Source organism: Zonotrichia albicollis, chromosome 15 (genome assembly GCF_047830755.1).
Source record: "Zonotrichia albicollis isolate bZonAlb1 chromosome 15, bZonAlb1.hap1, whole genome shotgun sequence".
Taxonomy (NCBI): Eukaryota; Metazoa; Chordata; class Aves; order Passeriformes; family Passerellidae; genus Zonotrichia; species Zonotrichia albicollis.
The window spans coordinates 11510684-11538067 of NC_133833.1; the positions used below are offsets into that span (position 1 = coordinate 11510684).

At 39.1% G+C, this 27384-nt stretch overlaps 1 protein-coding gene across 3 annotated transcripts in view; it reads left to right on the plus strand.

The window, feature by feature from the left end:
• Positions 1-9394: 9394 nt before the first annotated feature.
• GABRA1 (gamma-aminobutyric acid type A receptor subunit alpha1) overlaps positions 9395-27384 on the plus strand; it is a 38647-nt gene continuing 20657 nt past the window's right edge. The window contains exons 1-4 of one of the 3 annotated variants that reach the window (XM_005483557.4): positions 9395-9788; positions 12041-12128; positions 15763-15875; positions 25451-25518. In XM_005483557.4, coding sequence (XP_005483614.1) covers positions 12055-12128; positions 15763-15875; positions 25451-25518 — 255 coding nt within the window. In that variant the 5' untranslated portion in view covers positions 9395-9788; positions 12041-12054. The other 2 variants (XM_005483558.4, XM_005483559.4) reach the window with 2 other exon arrangements.

Sequence of the window (27384 nt, forward strand, 5' to 3'; positions counted from 1 at the left end):
TGCTTGGTGCTGAGGCAAGAAAAACTGAAATAAAACTTTCTATCAGTGCTGGTAGGGCATAAACCACCCCTTTTGTGTGGGACTGTTCTACGCTACAATAGTCTGAGAGAATTATCAAGGAGTAGAGAATGCATGTAGATCCTATATTTGAAGGTCAGGAAAGGATGACAATTCACCCTTCAGGATCTTTTAAAGATTACAGTTTTCATGGCTTTAATCTTTATTCCTCCACAGCAGTAAATCTGTGTTAAGACAAGTTGAAGGGAGCTTGCCTGTTGTGCATTTCTATGAATTGCCTGTCCCTATCATTTCACTGGAAAAACTCTTTTAAGTGGTTATAATAATGGAAGAATCCAGCATATTTTCCAGCAAATTTAAAGAGCTCCAACATAAATTTTGTTCTGTGGTGGTTTGTTTCCTTTTTTTTTTTTTTTTGCTAAATGTAATACAAATTGAGTAGAACTACCTGAAATGCCTGTTCAGTTCTGAATCCTTGCTATTGCTTTAAAGTTTCACTCCTACTCTAAAGCACAGCTTCCAAACTACAGCATTTAAAAGTCTTCCAAGTTATTCCTACTGTATGAGTGACATAATAGTATTTGATATTTATTTCTTACCATGATGTGATCATTGCCATCAAACAAGAACATCTTATAGTTAAAAAGTATTTGCTTCTTACTCATTACCAGGACAGCTCTATCTGCATCTTTGCATTTTTACATTGAATTCTTTAATAAATAATTTTGTGAGGATTGGACATCTCACAAACATATTTTACATCTCTCTGCAGTACTTTCAGACACCTCTCACTTGAATTTCAACTGCAGTGCTTGCTATATAGTAAATGAACAGACACAATCTGATAAGGACTTCCTTGTTACATTGCCTGACTCTTGCCCTCTGAGAGCTTTAGCTTTCAATTTCTTCCTCCTGTAAAAAAACTAATGAGGTCCCTTCTGTGCTGCTCATATTGTCAGTCATTCTTCATTGCAGTGATCTTTACAAATCTTTTCTGTCAAAGAAGCTGCTCTGAAGGTGTTATCTTGGCATACTGAAATAAATGCATCCATTCACCCTAATTAAAAAACTGTCTTCCTTTAGAACTCAGTAAAAATCTATTTGGGTAAATAATACTAAAATCCAATTTTAGGACACATTTTCCCAAACAGATTTTTTTTCCTTTCATTGTTGAGAGCAGTATTTTTTCACTATATAACAGCAATTACATTTAGTTTACACACTTTTTCTTATTTTGTATAAAGAGATCCTGTACACCAATATGGTTTGGGGCACTGTCCTGGAAAAACAGAGGATATTGTTGTGGCATCACACATTGTTCAGTATCAAAATATTGTTGTATTGCATATTTGTCCTCAAATCTCAGTTGAAGAGATACAGATTTAAAGTGTGAAAAGCAGAACCCACCAAACCTGCTACAAAACAGAAGAAATATTTTATAGGTCTGACTTCAAAGACTTTTATTGCATTTCTGCAACCAAGTTTTAGCTAAATGTTTTTTCGTATTGTGAGGGTACATCTCATTTTTTTGTCTGTTACAAATGGTGTCTACATGAGGCTTTTAATCTAATTAATCACAGCTGAAGATGGGTGAGACAAACCCTGCCTTTAATAACCTGCAAAACAGTTTTACTTTGAAAATGAACTGCTTTAGTGGTTACCTTACCACAAAATGAGAAAGTCATGAAAACTTCTTTGTCAGTCTCTGAAATATTGCTAATAATAACTTTGTGTTGTCCAAAGCCTGTGCAGCCTCATTCTCTCTGCTAAGAGTCGACCATGGCAATCAAGAGGATGGTTCCATAACCATGCCAGCAAGTTACTCCCAAAAATACAGATCCCTTTTCCCCACAGCAGAACACAAGTGAAAAAGTGGCTTCCCTCCCAGTCAGACCCCAAATACTCCTCAAATTTCGACTGCTTTGCTCTTTATTGGTAGCAGTAAAAAGAGAAAAGGCTCACTAATCCTTTTCAGGGAAACCTAGGAAGCCCAGTTCAGACACATTTGCTAATTTGCATAAGCAACAGTTTAAGTTCTAAACCAAAACCAAATTAATGCTGGCACATGAAATCTCGAAAGAGGTAAAAACGCACACCAACATTCTTGCAGCAAAGACTTGGTAAATATTAAGAGTTTTTATGAAAGCAGCAAGTAAAGACCATGGATGCTGAATATGGGTTCTTATGAACTTGGCTCATTTCACACATTACCTGAGCAGGCCTCCCTGCTTGAAGCAGCTCTCAGGTTTGGACAGGGAGGTGGGGAGGGACCAGACCAAGCTGTAACAACCCAGATGAACTCAGCACAGCTGGGTACAGGTACTCAGCACCTAATCCTTACACCTGCAACACTGCTGATACTGTTCAACAGTAAAACACTACTTGGTCGCATTCAAAAATATCACTTGGATCATCTTGGATTATCAGAGACCTTCAGAAATTGTATTGGTAGAGCTCTCCCTTAGAATAAAGGGCAGAATTAGATTATAAAACACTTTCAATTCCAACTAATATTTACATTTATTAATAATGTCCAAAAAATATTGATTTTAAATTGTTTGGGGGTTTGACTCTATAGCCCAGTGATTATTTGGTATGCTTCTGGATAAAAACAATCATTTCTCAGTATAATACAAGCATCCATGCAAACTATTGCAAATGCAGATTTGATGTTGAAAAACTTGCCACATAAATACAGCAACTGTGAGGTATTTTTCTATTAATTAAATAGATGGAATAGCAATTGTAGTTGAATCAATGTGGTTCAATGAACAAGAAAAAAAAATTAAAAGTTCATCAAGCAGCTCTCTAGCTAACATCAAAATTTAAGTTCTGCCTAACACCAGGGGCTCTGCAAGGAAATTCAAAACATATAAATCATGATTTAATCTGTAGCAGCAAAAAACAATCAACACAAATCAGAAAATAAACCAGAAGAAACCCACCTTAGGAGGAGAATGAGTAGAAACAAGGATCCTGGGGCAGAAGAAATGCTTCCATCCACCTTGCTCTGCTCTTCTATTGCCTTTAAATGCCTACCACTAACACCTGGAGCTTCAATTTCCCAGCACAGCAGTTCTGGGAAAATGACACAGGTTTCGCCCATGTAATTTCAGTACATATAGAATTAAACATAAATAATTTTAAAATAGGAGGACAATGGAGAAGATTTGTCTTTTGGACAAGGACTATAAAAGAGATGAATGCAAAAGCTAAGCTAAAAATCATATCATTACATCCCTTTGTTAATGATTGCCCCAGTGTATTCCCCACCTCCATTTGCTATCCCTCACTACACTTTTCAGCACCAAGCAGGTCATCCAAAAATTACATTTGAAAATGTGACTATCAGTGCAATGCTCATGTGGCTGTTCCTGCAGCAGCTGGGACCTCTGGAGCAGGACAGCGCCGGCAGGGCAGCTCTGACGGGGTGTGCAGGCACAGCTCCATGCAGGGACACCAGCAGCCAGGGAGTGCATGGGCTCACACCTGGAGCACAAATTCATCTTAGGATGAATTGTCCCTGGTCACCATCTGCAGGGAGGGGCTGGGGCAGGAGGAACAGGTGAGAGGAACTCTGTGCCCCAAACTGGGGAGGGATCCACACTGTGTGCCTCACCTCTGCTCCACAAACTTCCGTGGCTTCATTTCTGCAGGAAAGCTCCAGCAAACAGTCCAGCAAAGTTCTCAGCACTGCTCCCAGTGAAATCTACGGGCATTGGGCTAATTGAACTTCACAAGCTGCACTCCTCTCAGTCCAGATACAGGCACAGAGACAGGGAGAGAAAGTCAATGTGTCTAAGGTCACCTGAGAAGTCAGCAGGGTATTTGGCTTGCAAAGCAGCAAAGCAGAAAAATTCAGCCTAGAGGGACACATTTAAGTTTAAGAATATTTATGACCCACGGCCTTAAGTGGATTCTGAAATGTTGGGCTGAGAAGGGATGGATTTAAACATGTTTTAAGCATCTACCTGAATATAGATTGAGATATTCTGACTCTACATCTTTTAGTTCAATCAAAGGCAAGTATTTACTGAAGGACAGGTGAACTGAAGTTTTTCTCCATGATTTTCTGTTGATTTTTAAAAATATATTTTGTTTTTTCCTATTTCTGTAAATATTGATTTCAGTTTACTCCCATTCCTTTGATAGTCACTAATTTTCCTTATCCTCAAATAATCAGTACCAAGGCTTCTTAATGCACTAAACATTATATGGTTCTAAAATTTTTTTCAAGGAAAGAAGTGTAAGCATTCAAGAATTTTGAGTAATCTAGAACTTATCCTTTCACAGATTTTTGCCTTATCCAACTTCAGGAAAAAATCATCAATAATGTTACTTAAGAATCTATGAAGATAGAGATGAGTTCATTGGTCCATAGGAACATGAACTGTGTATATGAAGTATACATGAAGTATATCAAACTGCAAGTCATCATTCTAAGATCTGAGGTCTAAACACATATTTCCTTCCATCTGCAGAGCAGGAAGGACAGTAAGCCACAAAATCATTCACTTCTTTTTGAAGTATAACTGATAGACACACCAAAATTCCAGGAGTCCACACCTCCCTTTCCACGGGGAGAGCTCCTTGCTGTTTAAGGACAGCGGATGTTGTGCTGTGAAAGCTCCAGGGAACTGCAGATCTCTGGTCAGGACATCACCTCAGCAGCATGAGAGTGGAGATAACCCCATGTGGCGCTTGGATTCCACTGCAGATAAATCCAGCTGCTGGAGGAAAAGCCTCCTGACAAAGACCTCAGCAATGATCACCACTGCATTTGCAAGTCTCCTGTAATCCCCAAAAGCTCCAAGTTGTGACTTTGGTTCTTTTTGCTGGCTTTTGTGAATTCTATGATGGGTTTTTAGAAAATAAATTAAATTTCCATTCTTCCTTACTGACATCAAACAAGAAATCCTATTATTATTTAGGGAAGAATCCTCCATGTTTGGCTTTACACATTAAATTTGTGGTGATGTTTGGCAACAGCATGGCAAGGCATAATTAATTGTCCCTCTGTGGATTAGAAAATCTGAGGAACTTGTCAGTAACTGGGTTTTCTGTTTGAAATACTGTACTCAAAGACTTTAAAACTCAAGAGACAATCATCACCTCTAAGTTTCTGGGCATCAGCTGTCTTTGCTTTTTATTCCATTTTTAATAGATAATGGGTTCAAAGAAGTGCTACTTCCAATTTTCACACAGTTCTAGAAAGAAATGTCTTTATGGACATTGTAAGTGAGAGTGACACTTGGAAAAGAGTGTAACTTGTTTTCGTGAAGATTCTCAGTTGCGTGTCCCTGAAAGTTTCCACTCTTTTTTCTCTATCCACTAATTTTTTGAAGAGGAAAGAGATGATGAATAAAACCTTATTTTAAAACAAAAGAGGAATAAAAAGAATGAACTTTTTTATATATCATCACTTGCCTTTTACAAAAACAAAACAAAACAAAATTCCACCACTAAGTGACAAGTATATGTCCCATTTTCTTCACTGTGGCTATAAATTAAAGGGGGAAAAAACCTCAGCCACTGAATTTTTTTATGTCTCCTAAAAGTTTAACAACTGTGCTTTTGATATATTACTGAAACCATTAAAATAGAAATCAAATTGGAGTCATATATTTTACAAAATATTTCCATTTAATCACATGAGCAGGACTTGTAAATAACAGAGCTCAAAGCTTTGGAGCAGATGGTCTTTCTGTTTTAATTCTTCATCTGATCTGCTGTATGCCAGTAAATCTCTGAGTTTCATTTGCTTTATTCAAATCCCTTGGCTATTCAGGACACATTGTGTCAAAGTGTTCTGCTATGGAATTTCAGTTGTTTTATATATCCCTAAACTAAAATAAAACATATGTATATTTTGCCTGCAGAAAGAAAAATATGATAAAAACCACAAGACTGAAAAAATATATTCTTTCCAGGTGACCTATTTAAATACTATATATATGTGTATGAATATATACCAAAGGAACAGGCCAGACTTCAAAAAGTGCCAACTAGAAATTTAAAAGCAAAAATAGTTCTAGCTATGATGAAAATCTTGCCCTATGTCAATTTTAATCCATTATTTAATAAATATATTTTACCAAATCAGGAATCAATTGGTTTAACTTCACTGCTACTAATCACTTGCACTATCATCAAAGCATTGCACAGAGCTGTGCCAGGCTGGCTTTGGCTGACTGTTTGTATTTAATAATATTGTTTATAAAGGATATAGTTCTACATTCCTGTGTAACATGAAAGACATAAACTCTTTTTGAAAACTTTATGGAGTCATAAAGCTGGCTTGAAAAGAACACATCTGCCTGACATCCTCCTTTTCCAAACGTGCCTGTAGAGCTGCAGAGATGCACAGCACCTGAGTTACCTGGAGACGCGTGTTCAAAGGCTCTTTCCTCTCTCATTTGAACAATTTGTTCAGCAATGAAATCATATGACCCAAAGACTCCCTGGTACTCTGCACATTCCTATAAATAGCTTGAGATTTTCAAAGATCTTCTCTTAAGTTAGGTGCCTGAAATCCAGAGCTGGACTTGTTTGATAAATGCATTACCCCTGGTCATGTTTGGATTAGGTCAGTAGAATTCAGATGGAAAAGGAAAAAAGTAAGAATTGCAAGACACTTAGCTTTTTTCCTTCAAAAGAGCACTTTTGCTGGTAAAAACAATTTGTACTTTCTTTTTTTTTTTTTAAGCAGTTGTTTTGATAACACAACCCATAAACCAGCCTATTTGTTTGATTACATCCAAATATTTTTAGCGTTTACTGTGGAATGACATGATAACTGCGATAACAGCTTTTGAAAGGAAAAGATAAAATCTGGGTTACATGTGAGCACTGATGGACAGGAATCTCAGCCATGGAGGAAAAATAGTTTTGTCCTACTTTTTGAGCAGATGCGAATTAGAGAAAGAATGAGCAACTTCCAATTTTAGGTCAATATTTTCACCCAGTGAGAACTCAGGAAAATATAAAATCCTTTGGCACACAGCAATTGTGTCCATGGAGGCAAAAAAGCAAAGAACATCATGTGTAACCCTTGACACTTTAGTAAACTAAAACCAGTTGCCATTGTTTATATACTAATTAAAATAAGCCATGAAAACTATAAGGTGCAAGGCTATGTCTCATGGGCTCTGGAGCTGCCTCAGCTTTCCAAGTGCTCAGATTTTAGTGCACAGAGGTACATGAATCTCTGTCCATTCAGTCACCCACCTTTCAGCCCATCTTTCTGTCCAGCTGCCTATGACAAACAGAGCAAATATACTTACAACCTCCTTGTTCATGAATAATGAAGGACAAAACGAAATATCAAAGCTTCGTTGAATATTTAATTATTTTTGTAAATATATATCATTAATCTACAAAAAAATAGTTTAAAGTAATTTTAAGAATGCAATTAATGCCTTATTGACAGGGGAAGGGATCTCAGTGGTTTTACAGCCACAAAATATCCATGTACTTCAATAAAAATCCATTTTGTTGTTTTTGTAAATTCAGCTGAGTTTATCCTGGTTTACTTGTTGCTTAAGCAAAGCTCTTGTGCTTCAGTGGAAGAACAAAAACAGTAAATTGTGTTAGCTAAGAGCAAATGAAGGTGAAAATGTCGCATATCTGAAAAAAATTCCTCTAGCCACCAAGACTTCGTCTATGCAATAGTGATTTGAAAAGTTGCTACTTATCATTTCCTTGGGAAGTGAGTAGGTTTTTCTGTTCCCTACTTTTCTGTGCACTGCTAACAGCCTTGAATCAAAATGAGATGACCACATTGGAAATGCCAAGAAATTAAGCAGGAAGTCCATTGCAAGCTTTTAAAATAACCTGTGGCTATTCAGTGCTGATCGTAATGACTGGGTAACTTGGTGCACCAGGGGACTTTGATAAACAAAATTTCAGTTTTCCTTGTGCTTAGGGAAATCATTGCAGTGTTTGGACTGTTATATCAGGCACTTATCCAAAATGACTGCCACCTTGAAAATTATTGCCAGCCTTAGCTATGAATGTCATTGGTTTCTTGGGTCAAATCAAAACCTTCTTGTGCTGTTACAAACAGATAATGCATTTCATGAGGATGCACAGAATGAGCAATATTTCATTTAAAAATCTGGATAAAGCTGCAACAGACAGCTTAACTGTAATATAAGATATCATTTCAGGTTATCTCTGACAAGATATATGGATTTTGATCTTCCTTGGAGCAGCATCATAGGAAGGAAGAGAAACTGAATCAGTGATGGCGTTGAAAGGAGAAGAGGGAAAGCAGATGGTATTTCAAATCCAGTAGGTGCATATGATAGAAGGAAAAAATTTTCCCCCCACAGATGCTGGTAGTGCTTTATAAGGAAGAGCTACTGTTGACGAAGGACTTCATTTTATCTTTCCATTAACCAGAGCAAGGACAGCTGACCACGCCGTGCTCGTGGCAGCAGAGCCTGATCCCTCTGCAGAAGGCTTGGAGCCGTGAGAGGCGCCTCGAGCTAAATAAAGCTGAAGGCACGGCAGCCTGCGCTGGGCAGGTGAGCGCTGCCCGCGTTCCCCGCACACCGGCACCTCCCCGGACCTGATGCATCCAACTTTCCCCTTGCTCTCCGCACAAGTGCCGGGCTGGCTCCCATCCGAGGGAGGAGGCGTGCGTGGGGGTTAAAGTGACATTGGTGCGGGGCAGCACTGTGTCCGTCTGTCCCACGGCTGGGGCAGGGCAGGCAGGGCAGGCAGGGCAGGGCAGAGCAGGGCTGGCACCGCGCTCTCCGCGGAGCTCCCGCAGCTCCCCGGCCGCCGGACCGAGCCGGGCGCTCCGCGGGCTCTGCCGGGGCTGGAATGTCCCGGCTCCGGTGCCCGGCGGGGCCCCGAGGGCCAGCGGGACAGCGGGCAGGGGCTGGCAGCCCCCGAGCACAGCCTGGCCGAGCCCCGGGACCGCGCCGGGTAACGCGGTGCCTGCCCGCTAAAGGCGTGTGGAAGTGGGGGAGAAGCGCCTGCTCCTGCTGCCGATCTCCTACGGGGCTCGCCCAAAATGCGTGTTACCTGCGTTTAATTAGTATTGCACAGCATCTCTGTGCCCGTCTGCCTGCCTAGAGCCGTGGTCTGCCGCCTGGTCCCTATAGGTACACACACAGTCTATAGGCACACGCGCGTAGTGCTGCATCCTCTACACCCCTGGCCAGCCTTCATTCATATTTATGCCGCGACTAAATAGTCGAGCAAAGGTTGAACGCTAACGCAGATCGGTTATATTTTTAATGTACGACCCTTAAAATAGACTGTTTTGTAAACTGCGAGTGCCTAAAGATGCTCAGCGCAGCCTCCCCCGGCCGCGCAGCCTCCCCCCCAGTAATAATAATGCTGCAGATTGTAGAAGGATTTGAGGCTGCAGCCAGAGAGAAAGGGATTAGGGCGAGAGCACTGGAAGTTAAATTGTGCTGCATATAAAAAATGGGCGGATTGGTCTCTAGATGAGAGCTTGGTACCACCTTCCTTTCTAAAATAAAATCTCTCTGGCATGAAGTCACAGCCTATTTCACATCCGGTTTACCCTGGGACGTATTACTACTGTCTTGGTAAAGAGAAAGCTTTTGTTGTATAGCGGCTGTCGGAATATTGGGAAGAGAAATTCGGGTGCCGAGCCCGGAGGAGCGGAGCGGAGCAGCGGCGGCGATGGCCGAGGCGGAGTGAGCGGCGGAGCCGGAGCCGCGCAGCCTCCGCGCCGGCGGGCGGGCACCCGGCAGGGCAGCGGCGCCGCGGACCCGCGCCCGAGGGCTCCGGTAAGGGCGGCTGCTGGCTCGCACCCCCGGGCACCCGCGGGCACACACGGACACACGGACACACACGGACACACGCCCGCAGCGCTCCGGGCGCTCCCGGCTGCGGGCACCGCGCGCGGGCGGCTCCTCTGCTCTCCGTCCGCAGGTACCGCCGGATCGGGGGGATTTTTTTTTTTTTCCCCTCTATCCCTCCAGCTTGAAAATCCGCAGCGATCGATGGGCATTGTCAGTTCTCTTATTTATTTATTTTTTAGCGCGGACTGATTTCCGCCGGTCCCTCGCAGAAGGGGTTTGGGTTTTGGGTTTGGGTTTTTCCCTCCCGCGGGCGCGGTGGGAGGGGTGGATGCTCCGGGCCGGGGGATGCAAAGTTGAAATGCCGGGAGGAAAACAAGTCTCGATTTAAGCCTCCGAGAGGAGCAAATCTCTCGCAGTGAGTCAAAATGCATCGAATGCCCCCTTTTACCCCCGATTTTGTTTTGAGTAGTGCCCCCCCCTTTTTTTTTTTCTTTTTTTTTTTTTTTTCAGTGGGCGCTGCTGAAACGCTCCCAAAGCGTGGCTCTTGCTCCCATTTTGAATGGGAGAACCGGCGCTGGTTTCTCAGGCGGTGCGGGCAGGGGAGGCCGGGGGCTGCTGGGCTCTAACGCTCATTCAAAGCCATAATTAACATTTGCTTTTTCCAGCTGCAAGAAACTTTCCTTCTTCGGGATTTATTGTGCCTGGATGGGTTTATCGAAGCAGGGGGTGGTGTTGGGAGAAGGGGAGCGAGCGTGAAGCTCAACAGATCAAAATAGTTGAGAATAATTCACTTTCCCTTCTTCATCTCGAGCAGCCTTTTGCAAAGGCAGAAGTTGGCAGGACCGGGGGAAGGTGATTTTCGAAGCCACAGATGTTGTCTTTGCCTTTGTAAAGGGGCTGATTCCAGGGCAAGTTAGGATGCAGTGTCGTCCCTGAAGATCTTTATCCACACTTTCCTGCCACAGCCAGCTCGTTCCTATCCAGTCAGATTAGCTCAGCCCCATTCAATGCATATCTGCCGATCATCTGGCTATAAACGCATTAATTATATCTCATTGCTCACATACCACTTTGTAACGGTGTTTTATTGATTTAAATTGTCCCTGAGAGTGTGCAGTGAATTGGGGGAGCTTTATTTAAAGCTACAACAACATTTCTGTGAACAGTGCTTCATTTTCTCAGGCACGTAAAAACCCCTCCAATTCACTGCTGGGGGAAAGCACAGGCTTCGTATTTGTTAACCTTATTTATGTAATGAATCCTAAAAATGGACTGTATTCCAGCACACTTTGAATTGCTATGTAAAGGGACCTGCAACATCTCCTGGGCAGTTAGTTGGATCTGCAGCACTGATGCCACAAATATCAGCTAACTTTTTATTTTATAGTTTATTAGAAAGCAGGAGAAACTTTCTGAGTATGTTACTTCTTACTCAAAGGTAAACTGAGAGTAACTCAGTGAAGTCTGGTGAGAGTACAGGAGATGTTTGGAGAGGAGGAGAAGGCTGCTAATGCAGAAACATTTCCTAGCAGCATTCAGAGACTGGTAGAGATTTAGGAGAGAGATAGTGTGTAGGTTGTCAGCACATGGTTTCATTATGAATTGCGTCCTTTAGCCCTGAAGTATGCCTATGTAGCAGCAGATCATAGAGTCAGAATCTGCTCATTTTAGTCCTTTTCTGATGCTGTATTTCAGGGAAGAGGTGGATTGTTGTATCTCTAGAAAAAAGTTGCTTCTATCACATCAAAGCAGAGCAGTGGTTGTGAGGAAAGCACCACTCTCCTCAGTCACACAACCACACTGTGACACCTTCCCAGAGGCTTGGAAGGGCTCAGGCTGCTTCAAGTCAAACAAAAAATGGCAATTACACTTGGTTATCTGGAAATGCAATGGAGGTGCCTTGACACACTTTCAACCCAGGGGGAAACTGAATAAGAATTGCCACAGAGTTTGGGGACAGCAGATTTTACTTGTAACTGTTTTTGCTAAAGTTCAAGAGTAATGCATAAAGAATACACCCTGACCACAAAACAAACCCCATCCTTGGTCTGTGGGTCTAAAAGTAAAAGGTAACCAGGAGAGCAGCCAAGGCCATGCACCCTTATTCAGAATGGCATCAGCTCTACTCTTGTGAGGTCATTGTCTGACATCACATTATTCTGCAGAAGTTTCCAATGTCAGATTTTTACTTAATACCTGTTTTAATGTGGGGATGTTAATGGTTATTTTCCTTCTAGTTCCAGAGTCCACCATGAAGAGATTCCTGGTGCTTTGTGACTGCCTCTGGGCCTGGGGCCTCCTCCTCAATGCACTCACTGAAAGAAGGTGGGGAGATGTTTTTTAATGCACCAACATATTTTAGGAGCCTTTAATTTAATGTAGCAGCATAAGACAAATACTGCATGGGCTGCACTACCACTAAGTGTATTGGGGGAAGTTAATCCCTGGTCAAGTCCCACATAAGTGGGACTAATCCAAGTGAAGTTCAAAAGAAAACTACAGTTTGTTTGCATGAAACTTCTTTGTTCGATATGGTGAAGAGAATAAGCAAAAGCTTTCTGAAGACAAATTGAAACTAATCTACCTCTTAAACACCTGTGCAATTTTTTTCTATTCTTATATAATGAGTACTCAGAAACACAAGTCTCTTCAGAGGGGAGAAAAGTATAATAAAGGGTAATTTTTAATCTAATTTAAGTACTTTCAGTAACTTTATTGTGCCTGCAAGCAGAGTCATAATTTAACTTTGTCAGTCAGGACTGTGTGCTAACTTAGTAGTTGTATTGAAAATCTGAAGTAAATCTTCCTGCTGAAGGGAGGCTGCTTGCATGAAGAAGAATTTGTGAGCTTGAAGCCCATGACAGTTATATTTGAAAGACCATTTTGCACTGAGTATTTGTGGAATATTTGGTGAAATCATAATCTAAAAAGAATGTTAGTATTAAGAAAAATCTGTAACCATACAACACCTCATCAAACAACTATTAGCAGAGACTATAAAGCAGTTTGGAATATGCTCGAGGTGCTGCCTGCAATTCAAAATTCAGTGAAGACATTTATGAAGACTCTCAGATGTATTTTTGTATTATAAAAAACATTAATGTGCTTGTCAATGATGTTACCTAATGACCAGAAAGCAGTAGAATATTATTATTGTCAATAGTGATCTCTAAAAGATCTATTTGTGCCTTGATCTCCAGTGTCTTCTTAGGCATTCACAGTTCTAGAGGAACTTATTTTCGAACTGTTTTGAAGATTTTAAATTTGAGTGGAGTGGTAATGGACAAAGGTTCATCTGCACAAACATTTCCTTAAAAACAAATAAGAGTGGGTGATTCATAGAACAGCTGCTATATCAAATAATCTTGTAGGAAAAAAAAACTTTTATAATATACTAAGATTTGAAGCATTCCTGAAGTGCTTCATCTGACCTAGCTATAGAATTTTGTGAAAACACATTTACTCTATAGATATTTGCACATATATGTGTGTATTTATTCTAGCTGTAATGGGTGCATGTGCATTGTTAATGTGAGAATTGGACCAGAGTTTAGAAATCCAATGGTGTGTCAGGAATATAATGACCTGTAGATGGAGTCCGTGCACAGTTTTTTATGAGACTGGGGTTTAATGTGAAAACACAATTGGATGCAGTAATTTTTTCTTCAAAATGTACACACCTTACATGAAGTAGATCTGGGTTTCAAACCATTTTGTCATTGTCAGTTGCCTTGCTTTCCCTCTGGAGTGCTGTTAGTGCTTTATGATAAAACACAACTAATAAACTAGATAAGGGGTCTTTTTTACAGAAAGAGAGTCTTCCCATGTCACTCTTGTTACCATAAAAAAGTCCAGCAAATAGGACTATTTTAATATGTGTGTTTTGAATGAAAAATCACAATCCCTCTGGAGTTACAGCTACTCCATACGTGCACAAATGCTCAGAATCTCCCTGGTGTGCCCATGTCAGTTGAACCTCACGGTGCTTTTACCTTGGCTAAGATGGTGGGAAGAGCAGGTGAGGGCACTGAGGAATGGGAGTGGGGCACAGCTGCACTGCCTGCAGCCCATCTTCCTGCTGCCTCTCACAAACATCCTCATTCATTTCCCAGTAACATTTCTGAAGTGGTTTTGTATCCTTTTTCCACCTTAATACTGATGACCTTCTGCTATCCTTGAGATATGTATGAAGAGCAGCTTTTTTCCTGACAATGAGTGTTAATATAAAACTTCATCCAGTAAAGGTCGTGTGTTGAAATTCCGGGGAAGGTGTATGAGGAAAGATCCTTTAAAAGACAAAATGCTTGCTAGAGACAGCAGGAGAACTTGTTATTTGGAAACATAGAGGAAGCATAAAAAATACTGTCTGTGACTTAAAATTCAGTTTTAGGCATGATCAATAAATATAAATCAACCTACTTTTTATTAAATGAAGTTGTATGATATTGTAAGAAGAAATTAATACTATTTTTTTAAAACTGTTAGGTATTTCGCTTTTTCATTAGAAATAATGATTTATATGCATTAAAACATCCCACGCTATAGAAATAAACCAAAAATTGTTAGGACTTCTGTGGATGTTAGTCCTGAAACTGATCTAAATTTTTAGTATTAAATACTCAAACCTGTTCTGCAAAATTAACCTGGAAGCACTTCCAGGTACCTACATACAGGGTATCCTTCCTCCTTCCCTCTGTATTTTGATCCAAATGGAACACAAGTGTGGGGCGCACAAAGGATGTCTGACTGATGCAGCTCACAGAAAAAGCATTTCATAGGTATTTTAACAGAATCTGATCATTTTGTGTACCATATTCCTGCTGAGAGGGTCTTCAGTGGTTAGAGCAGGAAGGCTGGCAGGGCACCAAGAGCCATGTACCCCAAACAGGAAACAGGCTGCCCAGTGGAAGAGTCACTTCTGTCACTAAACCTGACCCTCAGCAAAGTGTCTGGTGCTGCACTGTTGCTCCAGTTCAGCAGCAATGCCTGCAATAAAATGATGTTCTGAAAAGCAGCACTTTTGCTTTTATCCCCGATGACTCCACGTGTTTGTAATGGAAGTCTTCCCAGCAGTGAATGAAAAACTGCTGCTGGGTTAGGATTTAAGACAAGTGTAATCTATGATTAAGGGAATCATCTGTGACAGGGTATTAGGTAAAGGTCTCAGATTTAAGAAAAAGGTTGATTCTGGTGTCATCTACAGCACACAGAAACCATTAAGCCTAAGGATTTCATTCTGATTTGTATTGATGGAAGCAAGATTTTGGTAGCTGAGTTCAAAGGGCTTTAATTTTATCCTTCTTCAAGTAAAATTTCAGGACCTTTGACTGAGTTAGAGATATACATAGGGATCTATAAGGAAAGATTTGTAGACACGAGATTTTCATATCAACAGGTGGTTTTGTTACGTATTTGAAAGGCAAGGATGGAGATATTCCTCCAAATCTTAACTGCTAGAGGAAAATCAGAAATAAAAGCAAAATTACATCTCGATCTATGTAAATGTACACTCCCTCAATCTACTTCTGTATTTAAAAAGAAGATATGTCTATTTTTGTCAGTACTTGTCAGTGTTCTAAATTACTGTATCTTTCTTTGTATGCAAACCACTTAGAGCTATTATGAATTAAACACACTACTCTTTGCTGACAAATGAGCATTTTTCTGAGGAAAACACATACTAGCACATTATAAACATTAAGGAATAATGAGAGAAATATTAAGCAACTGGCATTCTATTTGTTCACCATTTATGATTTTTTATGATTTTAAAAATCTTACAGTTGAAGGAGAAAATAGAAACATGCAAGAACTCTACAAAGCACTAAAATCTTGTTACACAGAGAAGGTTATGTGACCCTAAACCTGTATGAGTGAGATTAAATGGATTTTGGAATTACTTTTTTCTAAGGTTGTTGGTGGATTACTGTTTTTCAGTGCTAACTGTTGTGTATTTCAGCTATGGACAAACCTCATCACAAGATGAACTTAAAGACAACACCACAGTGTTCACCAGAATATTGGATCGCCTTCTGGATGGCTACGACAACCGCTTGAGACCAGGACTGGGAGGTGTGTTGTATTATGATTTTCAATGTTACATGATAGATAAAAAGTCAGTTTAAACATTATAATTTTTTTCCATAATATGCTTGTTTTAATTCACATAAAGTAATGCTGACATACAGCTTTTTTTCTCCAAAAGCCGTGCCTTCCCTGGCTTTTGCATACTTGGTTTTCTCACACATAAACCCAAAAGAAGAAAATGGTTCACAATTCAAGAAGGCCTCTCAATGGGAAATAAAACTTTGAATGTATAAAGAATAGAAGATAAAAAATACAACCTGTGACCTGACAAATGACAAGTTGATGAATGAGGCCTAAATAGGCCTCATATATCTATGACTATTTTAATGAGGATTTGTTTTTTTTAAAAGTGAAAGTATCAATCTATCCTAGCAGATTGTCTCAGAGAAGTTTCTAAGATTTTTTTCCTACTTAGATATGTAAGGATTTCTTTCTGTAACATTTTTTCTTCACAGTTTGACAAAAACGTCTTTCTTCTTCTGCTCTTGGTGCTGAATCCAGAGAAAGGCATAAAACCACACAGCAATTATGTCTTTATAAAAGCATTGTTACAAAACCTGGTCTTCATCAACATCTCTGTGTTCACTCTTTGATTTGTTCTACTGTGACATGGTCCCAAAATTGGGTCTTAAAAGCTTACTGTTCACAAACATGGAAATTCTAAATGGACAAGCACAAATCTATTATTTCCAGTGCTTGGAAAGGCTGGCTTTACTTCTTTCAGACATCCTTTTTCTGTTTTCCTTTTGGACTCTTCAGATAAAATAAAAAAGAGCAACCCATCCCACGAAATACAGTTCAGAGTGTTTTCCTGTACTCACTCTCAGAGGAACTGCAATATAAGGGGGTATTACATTAAGAATTCTTCTCTCACCTCCTGTGGATGAAATGGAAGATAATTAAGTGTCAGGTTATGCTGCAGTTTGAGGCTACCATCCTGCAACCGTTCTTGAATTGTGAGCCAGGCCCTTCAATAAATTGACTTCACTGATTTTGAGGAATGGCTGAAGATAAAATTCTGATTAAAAAGTATTAATTACCACATTTAAAAATGTTCTGGTGTATAAATCTTTGTGTGCCACTTCAGGTAATAGACAACAAAATAAGAGTCATTTTTTACTTTTATCTACCAGTATTATTGCCTGCTTTCTTGTGAACCCTTGACCTAGGCTAGATAAAGTTTCCTTTATTCTTTGTTTAATGGAACTGTAGAGTTCAGTCAGCTACTCTATCACAGTAAATAAAACACAGAAGGCAATAAATAAATGAGATTGTAAACTGAGTCTGGTACATGTCTACAAGAAAAATCTGAGCATATGATGATTTCTTATATGAGTTTTATAGCTATTATGATGTTTTTAACAGATACTAGAAGGGAAAACAAAGGGATATTAAGGGAAAAGATTTTCTCTCTCTCTGGATTGCAATTTAGAGAACTAAGCATATCAGTATCAGCTGCTGTGTCTGTGTCTTCATATAGATGTTTCTGAATGCAGACTTCAAAGGTCTACTCATGAAAGAATCGTCTGGTCCAGTTAAAACTTAGTCCTGACAGAAAGAAAATTAACCTGTTCACAAAGTTAAATGGCAATGTGCACGGATTTTGAAAGCAACAATGAGTGATGGGAAATATGGGATGGAGAGAAGGAAGGATTGGGGTAGTTTCTCTAACTAAGGGTTAGAGAAATTTAAATAATCTTTGCATCCTTCCTTTTTTGGATTGTGTTGCCTGTTCCTGCCTGTAACTAAGAACCTTGAATTAACAATTTTCCTTCTGCACAGTATACTATATTTTCATGGTGTCAGTTCAGCAAATTTCTCTCTTATGTTTGTCAGCTTTGAACACTAGAAAGAAGAGTACCATGGCTTTAAAAAAAATCCCACATCTGATTAAATTGTGAGCAGTAAATTAAGGTTTGAAATCAAGTATAGTAAGAAGCAGATAAACTCTTCTGACTATTGAATAAGGCATTATTAAAAATATATAAATTATAGATTTCAGAAATAGGGACAAATACCTAGGCTGATGTTTTCAGTCCTGATAGCAACTTATAATAAAGGATGGGGAAATTCACATCTTCAGAACCTTTTTTCTAAGGTATCCAAATATGAGTCAAGAACCTCAGGATGACTCAATTTTGACAGCTAAGTTAGATTCTCGGTATAATGGGGAAATGTATTCTGAAATGTTCCATGCATAAAAATATTCAGTGACAAATCTAAACCAATATATAAAATATAGCATGGGTTTTGGAGTTGGAAGTTCAGTAGCCTTCCATCATAGCATGATTTGATACTTGGAAATTTTAAAATGCATGGAAAAGCAGTGGTTTCATTTTTCTTCCCAACATCAGTGATGGCTTCTTGTTAAATATTTTGATCAGAACACAATTTTTATCCACTCTGAAGCAAAAGTTAAGAAATCTACCAATGTAGCAATATTTTTAGATATATAGAATTAGCTCTAAAATGGATTAGTTCCATTTTAGCTGTGATGTAGCTATCGGAGAATTTAAGAGGCCAGAGAACCTCATTATATGTTATGTTGATAAATTTCATGCTGTTAGGCACAGTGTCCATCTGTCTATCCCTGAGTGCACTATAGCACTCTTCCAATCATCCAAAACTGTCTATTCTATTCTTTCTATGCCTTCTGAGAACCAGAAGCTCAGGTAAAACAATGCCTGGTGCAGTCTCTTACAGAAAAGGGCACACTGCAGAAAACTCTGGTTATCCCAGTACGACCTCTCCTCCTGTAGTGTAGGTTTTCAAATCTGTACACCCACAGAAACAGAAAATAAACCAATTTCTCTCTTTCTTGCCTATGGAATAAAAGGTAAATGATAGTTCCTTCAGTAAGGTTATGTGGTTTTCCTTCCTTGCCATTATGTGTATGTATGAAGAATTCAGTGATGAAAGCTATATTTAGTTACTGAAAAATTGTAATGAATTGTGAAAGGGATTGGATCTTGATCTTGGTTCTACTTATTTAGAGAGGCAAATTAATCCTTTTTGAAATAAACATGATGATATTTCTCAATCCCAAGTTTGCAAACGTTCTGTCAGTGTGGTGAACAGTTTTACCGTTTGGTAGAAGTGCTCTGGTGTAGCCAGTGAGGCACCATGAAGCCAAGAACAACCTACTGGAGAAATCTCATTGCAAAGATTCATTTTGTACATTTCATTGTAGCAGCTATTCTATGTATTCATGGGAAAGCCAGGGTAAAAGGTGGAGCATTAAGATAAGGGAAAGTTTAGAGGTGTTGAATTTTGCATCACTCTTTCAGCATGCACAGAATAAGTACTAGATTACAATTAACTCTGCCCTTGCCTTTTTTTGCATCTTTTTTTGAGGTATTACTTCAAAAGGGAAAAGTCATAGATGCTCCATAAAGACTATGGGAATGGAAATTATCATCAGATAACCCAAGAAGGCCATACCTGAGGTTAAATGAGAACCACTGAGCAGTTTGCCATTAAACAAGGGGGAAAGAAAGAATTATTTCTCATTAACCAGAGTATTATACAGTGGAGCTGGTGACCCACAGGGAAAAATTACAGTGGTTGAATATGCTTGTAATTCAAAAAATGGCATCATTGGTAAAATTAGTCTGATTATTTTTAAAAAGAGCATGCAACACCATATTATGCATTAGCACATTTGCACTTCTTATCAATAATTATTGATATAAATTATGTTATTTACTTGTTTTGCCTCCTTCATATGTGGGCTTAGTCACTTAGGCAGACACTGCTAGGAAATAGCATCTGTTGTATCCATCCATAAACATGAACAAATAGTTACATTTAGTTATTTATGCATGGAAAACAGAACTTCCAAAATTAATATAAAAATGTTGTGAATGATACTGCAGGACACCTATTGACTCTATGAGAGGATAATCATTTACAAAAAGCAAGGAGGAGGATTTGCAGAGAGTAACATATTGAAGCTGAAAAGAGGAAATCATGTCAGACATTAGAGGTAAAAACAGAGGGAAGTCACTGAGGTAATGGCATAATTTTCTGTGGAAACTGCCTGGACAGTAGAACTAGAGGTGATCCAAAATGGCCTAAATAATGAAGATGCTGATCTCTATTCAAATACACAGTCCTGAAAAAACCAAAGGATCAAACAGAAGTAGGATGCAAAATTCACTTCAGTGTCTAGTGATCTCTCCTAGTAACGCACTGTGGCTAGAGTGGGAGGTAAAAAAATTGAAGAGCAATAAAAAAGGGTGGAAATAATAAGTTCTTCTACCAGGTTTGAAGTGCCACAGGGAGATGGGGAAGACTTGCTTAGGGCAGGTTGTTTGGTGATGAGATTCATTTACATGAAATCAGGGGCAGCTACAGATTTTCTAAGACTTTTACCATTTTCATCTCATCTCCCTAAAACTAAAGGATACCACATGCTCTGAGACCTTTTAAATCAGAATAAAGGTAAATGTGGCTTATCCCTTTGGAAGGGATTTTGTAGTAGAAAGGTTAATACAGAACAAACAACAGTGAGTTTGATTTGACAGACCAGAATCTTCCTGAATTAAATTTGGTTTTACTGTTGGGTTGAATGCTCAGTAGATCACCCCAAGTAGATTATCAACTTGAGTATTGAACAGAATTATACTTATTTTATGCTGTCAGTAAAAGATATTTGTTAATGTCCCCTGTGTGATGCTTATCAAGATTGAGTGGGGCTGTCCTTAAGTGGAATGTCAGTCAATCTCAGGCAATTCATTACTTCCACAGAGTGGAAGGGATGGGGAAATGAACCTCATGGTATTATGGGAATTAGATTTTAAGTTTCAGCTGTATGAGAACATTATATATAAACATAAATTTCCTCTTGGCTATTGAGGTCCCAGTGGAAATTGTTGGATTTTTACATATCTGAGCTAATATAAAGTTTAGGGAAAATAGGGGTTTTGTTTGTATACATAATAAAAAGTTAAACTTAAATGATTCTACTCTAAATGAAAAGACCTCACCCTTACACATTATTCTGCATATTATACACATTAGTAAAGGAGGACCAGATGCTACACTTGACTTTGTAAAATTGAGGGGGCTGATTTTGGTCTCTTTTTCCACACTGCAGGCACCAGATTAATGTAAAGGCAATTGTAAAAAGCCTTAGAAAACCCTAGGAAAATAGATTCAATACAAGAGTGGGGAGGTAGGTAGGATGTGAGCAGCTTTGAGCTGTTCATTGGCATGTGCAGGTCCCAGTGACCTCAGCACAGACTGCACTGGCTGATCACAGCACAGCTCACTCTTCTCCCTTTTGGTCTCTACTCTTACCAATGCAGCAGCACAAAACTCCTATGAGTGTATTTGTTGTTGCTCTTCAACCAAAACACCTCACAGAACACAGCTGGGCTGATCAGTCTAAATGTACACTGTACAGGTATCACAGTTCCTTTCATTCAAAGCCAGAGGAAATGTCTCCTCCATATAAATAATTACAGCACAGACAGACTGAGATATACAGGAAGAACAAGTGCATTACCAAAAAATGGAATTAACTTCAACCACCAAAATGTGCAATTCAAATAAACCTTGTGCTCAAATACTGGCAGATCATAAAGGGAAATATTTCATGTATCGTCTCTCCTGATAAATAGGCTTATTTCCTGCTGTTAAAATAAATCTGTATTTCTTATTTTGTTCTCTGTTTATAATCCAGCCACAATTCTAGCAATAATGAGATCCCTGGGAGTTTAAATCAAAAATATTTATTGTTACTAATTTTGAGTTTACGCTAGTCTGGCATCATTAGCAAAACATATTGTTTGTAAACAGTAAAATTACAGCAGTTGAGGTTGACTGGGGCTTTCGTAGCTGTACCTGGATCCCTTGCCCAAAGCTGAGTTCCAGTGTCTGGGTGTGGTGCTCAGCTGCTTTTCTGCTGCTCAGTAACTGCTTGGACCCTGTGGTTGCCTTAGAGTCTAACCAGTAAGTCATTATTAATTTCCTGAGGGCTTTTTACTAAAATTGTTACATGTTCTACAGATATCCCTACATTACATACTTCTTGAGACAGATGTCATAGTCAAGAGACACTTATGCATCTTTAGAGCTGCTGGATTTCTCTTGAGCAATCCAGTCAGCTCCTGACCTGAGCCTGGTTTGGTCAATAAGACTTTTCTGCAGTTCTCAGGAATACTGTGAAGGTTTTGAATCCAGCACAGGGTTTGTGGTTCCTGAAAAAAGCATTCTGAGCATTTGAAGCACAATTTGAGCCTTCCCATGGTAATCAAGATGCAAATTGAACATGGGTAACCTTGATTCTAAATATATATATAGCTCAACTGTATTAGTAAACACATGTCCTGTGCAGGAGTGACTCAGAACTTCTGAAGCACTTAACTAAGCACAGTTGAATCATCTAATTAGTGAAACAGTAAACAAAAATTTCAAAACTTCCACATGGCTTTGGAGTGGCTAATCTTTTTCTGTGCTTTGATACACACTTTTTCATTGGTCTTGAAAGTGAGGCACACACCAAAGGAAAAAAATTTGGTGGACTGTACATTGGTTTATCTGCATTTGAGAGGATTAGGTGCACTGCAGAAGTGTAATCAGTGTGAAGATAACAATCTCATCTGAGTTCACAATCTGAATTTTCTAATCTTCATGTGATTTATGTGCCACTTAAATTATTTTCAACATTATACAGAAATAAAAAGCATCACTTATTTTTTCACTCCCTTGGAAATCTTCCTTCGTAGTGCAGAAGTCTTGAGTTTCCATTTTGTGTCCTCAAGTGGTTTCCCTAAGCCTCAGCCTCTCTTCCATGACTACATGTCTCCCAAAGCCAGAACTGATGATAGTATAACATTATATGCTGCTGATTCAAAGAGCATATTCTGTGTTTGTGCAGGCAAACCAGCTGAATTATATTAAATAGAACCTTGCTCAGATTTCAGACCTTTAAGGTACTCAGCATCTCTTTGTGTTTGAAGAGCGTCTAGAATCTTCTCTCTCCCAAAGGAAAGAGGACAAGAGGGGTGAGGAACCAGGGGGAAAGAGCTTTAAAACCATTTGAGATGACGTTTCAGTATGTGAAAGGCTGATAGGTTTCAGGATGCTATCAGTTTCTCAGCCCTAAGGAAAGGTGATTGGGTCCCTTCAGCAAAGTTTTACTGGACCCTATGGGACCTCCCTGTCCTTTTTCTGCCCTCTGTTCCCACATGGCCTGAACTGAACTGAGCCTCCTGAGCTTCTGTGACAGGGATGGGCTGAAGGACAGAATCCTTCCCTGCCAAGCCAAGTAATTTCTGAACAACCGTATGCCTCTCTCAGTTCCAGAAAGTCAAATTCTCACCATGAGCTTCTCTAAGTCCAGAGACAATTAGATGTCAAGAAAATACTGAAATTCCTTTAAGTCAATTAAAAAGGCTGTAAATAACTATGAGGTCACCTTTTAATTCAACTGGACACCTAAGGAGGAAATTTCACCTATTCGGTGCTTTCCTCAATAGTAATTGTATTTTGTACACCTCTCAGTCACAGATATAAAGAATAAAAATAATATATTATTTGTAATAATAATATATTAATTTTATAATATAGAGCAGTTCAACCACATCACAGTATTTTACTTTCCTTGATTTTGAATAATAAATTGGAAATGTGACCATTTTAATGAGTCCTGACGATTACTTTTAATATCACCTAATTTTTGCATTAATTTATTAACAGAGTTTATCAACTGCATTCCTAGACCAACAGTAGAATCAATTCTAATATTACCTTTTCATTTTTGCTGTCTCACAAAAGGACATTTTGTTATATCTATACAAGCTATTTATAGGAAACTTTCCATTTTTACATCTTTAGAAGTTGCACACTTTTTGAATGAAAGTGAAAGACCTGAATGAGCATTGTGAAACACTGATTCTCGTTAGAACTTTTGAACAGATACACAAATGGATATTGTAACTGGCTGCTTAATCCTGAGTTCATTTTCTTCCCTTCAGTCAGAATTTTCTTGTCAGATGGAACAAATTGTATATAAACAGTCCGAAGTATTTTGAAATCAGATGGTTGTGTTAAGTTTTTCATTAAATTCATTAATTATTTTGCAATAATTTAATTATTTTGCACTGTTTAAATAACATTATACAGATAGCTACATATATGTATCTTAGTCTTGGAAAATTTTTGTCTACTGCAGGTCTGCATACTATACATCTACTATAGTGCTTTCTTTAGGATTACTTTTAACATTCCAGATTTCTCAATTTATTTATTTTGGACAGTTATTTCAGAATGGTTATCACTTGTTCCATGTTTTAAATTCCTACCAAAACCCCTGTGCTGGTTTGTGGAGACAGTAGTAAATGTATTCAGACCTAAATGACCATAACTTTGGGAAGCTGATGGGGTTACTGCACTCAACACTGCTTGGACTCTTGGTCCAGGTGGTGTTACTCCCTGCAGCTGTATTTAATTCACCAGGGTTACAGTGATATATGGCATCCTGGGTGAATATTTTGCTCTGTGTGCCCTAGAAAACACCAGCGTGCTCAGAAGTGACTGACCCTGTGTGTGTGTGCAGAGGGAGAGCAGAGGAAGGGGGAAGTTCAGCTTTGGTGTTTCTCAAAATGTCTCTGCCAGTCCAAATGGAGAAGCCAGATGTTTGGCCTCTTTCTTGAGATCTTTCTTTCTTAACTGGTGGTGACCAGTTAAGGCATCTCAGCACTTGTGACCACTAAAATCACTGGTTTCTTCTGAAATATCCAATTTCACTGTGGGAAATTTGCCCAAATTCACAATTTTCCCAATGGAGAAAATCGACATCGTGGAAATCATGGAGGGGTCCAGCTCTATGATGGAGCATATGCATATAATCTGTGTCATGTACACGTTACAGATTTCTGAAGTATTATTTGTACTAATCTATCATTTAGGCCTATAGGACTGAGGAGCTCACGTTCTGAAAACATTTACGCAGATGATTCCAGAAGGGAAGCTTAGCTAATGTTTATTTGGGAAAGTTTAACTCCTTTTTGTTTGTTGAAGTAATGGGTAGTAGAGCCATTTCTAACTCGTACCAATAAAGTATATTCATGCTTGTATACACCATAATGCATTTTCTCTTTTTCTTCTGTGTTCTTGGTCTCAATACAAAATACATAACTCACAAACCCAGAGTTAATTACTAGAGATCTTATTTTAGCTTAATCCTTGCCCAGAAACTGAGAATCCAATGATATATTAGGGTACTGTGTACAATACTCAGCACTGGTTATAGTATCAGACAAGAAGATTTATTAGTCAAAGAATGAAAAGATTTTCACAACAGTAGAACTGCTTCCACTGCAGCTGCTGTACCTTAAAAAGTTCTGTGGAAAAACTGTAAAAAAACCCCCATTGCTGACAATATTGACTGTGAAATTACTTCTGCAGTAAATTCTCAGGATTGTATTGGAGACCAATTTCAGAATGGCTAATCAAAGCCAATAATTTCTCTATTTATTGTGAAAATTGGTAGTGGTTAGATCTAACGAAGGCTGTTTATAGACACTGACTGTCCTAATTTCCTGCTTCATCAGAGCGTGTAACTGAAGTGAAGACTGACATCTTCGTCACCAGCTTTGGGCCTGTCTCAGACCATGATATGGTAAGTGATGGCCTCTATTTCTACAGCACTCATTTTCTCCTGACTTTTTAATTTAGAGGATAAAAGATCTATGCAATAACTTATTTACCCCCTTTAAGGCTGGGCTCTCTTTGAGCCCCTCATTCGAAGATGCCATCAGGTTTTATGTGCTGCCATTCCTGCTGCTGTGACTGCATTTAAGTGCCCTGAAATTAGAAGCCTCAGTGACTTTAATAATGTGTTTTAACACACTTTATATTTGCTACATAATATATTATGAAATGCATTAGGGTTTGGACCTGTATTCTTCTGAGAGTGATTGCTGAGGTCCTTGCTGGCACATCACTGATCCAATTTGCCAAGAAAGATCATCATCTTAAAATGCAATTAACACTTATGCCTATGGTGTGACATCTGTACAGTCTAACCTGTATTTTTATATTAAAAGCTACTGATCAATGGAAAGTGACTTTCCTAGATCTTGGCTGCTAAAAAGAGAAGATTAATGAGAGAATTAGTGTCGCTGCTTTACGGAATGAATATTAAAATCAAATTGCCAGATAACTGCAGGGAATGGAGATGTTCAGAAAACTGAATGAAGATGTTGTGAGCCCTGGTCCTAAGAGATACCAAGAGTTGTGTAGAAATATGGATAAGGTACTTAAAATTTTCCATATAAATGAAGTTTGCACAAGTAGGTGGTTATTGAGGGGGTAAAGCCTGGTCTGCAGCCACCAGTGTCTGCTGGATGCTGTGTTAGGATGAATGCTAGAAACATCCTTGTGATCTAAATGAAGAGATGAAAGCAATTCAAACTTTTAGCTGGCTACATTTAGCTAAATACACGTAGCAAAAGAAAGATTCAAGGAAGAAAAAGAAAGAATAAGTATAGGTAAGGAAACAAGTTCCATTTCTGATTACAAAATTATCAGCTGCTTAATTTGAACTAAAAATGTAGCTAAGCCTTAAACACCAGGTCATTACAAGTTTCTGACTACTCAAAACAACATTAAGGAACAGAAAACCAGAAAAAGTAACAAGTAGCTTTTTCAAGACAGTTCATTTTTCTAAGTGAATTTTCTGAAGAGACACCATTTTTTGATTGCTTGGAAAAAGGACAGTTAAACATATAAATGGTATGATACCCATACCATGTTGACTCCTGTTTTTCAGTCATTTAAACAAGAGAAAGAATTCATCATCCTCTTAATAAAATGTGTGACCAAGAAACACAGAGGCAGGTGTTCACCAATTTTGAAAACTAAAGAATTCACAGAAAAGTATTTAGTGTAAAACTCCTACTCACCTCCCATAAAAAGCAATGTGTGTGCAGCCCACTCATGTTAAACCTTTGCTTGAGGAACTAGGTGTGAAAGCAGAGACAGAAAGATAAATTGGAGAGTTTGCCAGAGCCCAGAGTTTATCTGAATTTCACAGCACGCTTAGTGCAGAGTGCTCTGAGCACAGACAGGTTGGACACCTCAGCTGGGGCTGCCCTGTCCCCATGTGCAGCCTGGGCTGGGCTGTGGGAGGCTTTGGGCAGGCAAGGGGAGGATGAGCTGTGTCTGTGCCTGAGCTGGGGCTCCTCCAGCTCCCCCTGAGTGTTGGGAAGGCACTGCCACCCTGAGCACATCTCAGCCACCCGAGGTTTGCAGGATGCACGGAGGCACCTCCATGGACAATCAGGGTGCTCCTGCCCACTCTCAATACACTCCTCTAAGAGCAGCATGGCCATAACCTCTTAATCTATAAAGATATTGTCTTGGCTTGTTCTTATACTTGTAAATGAAGTTATATGGGAGAAAAGAATTTTTTTTTTTTTTTTAAATCTTCGTTTTTGGAAGAGCTTTGCAGGTTTTCAGGCAAGGGAAAGATAAAAGACATGCC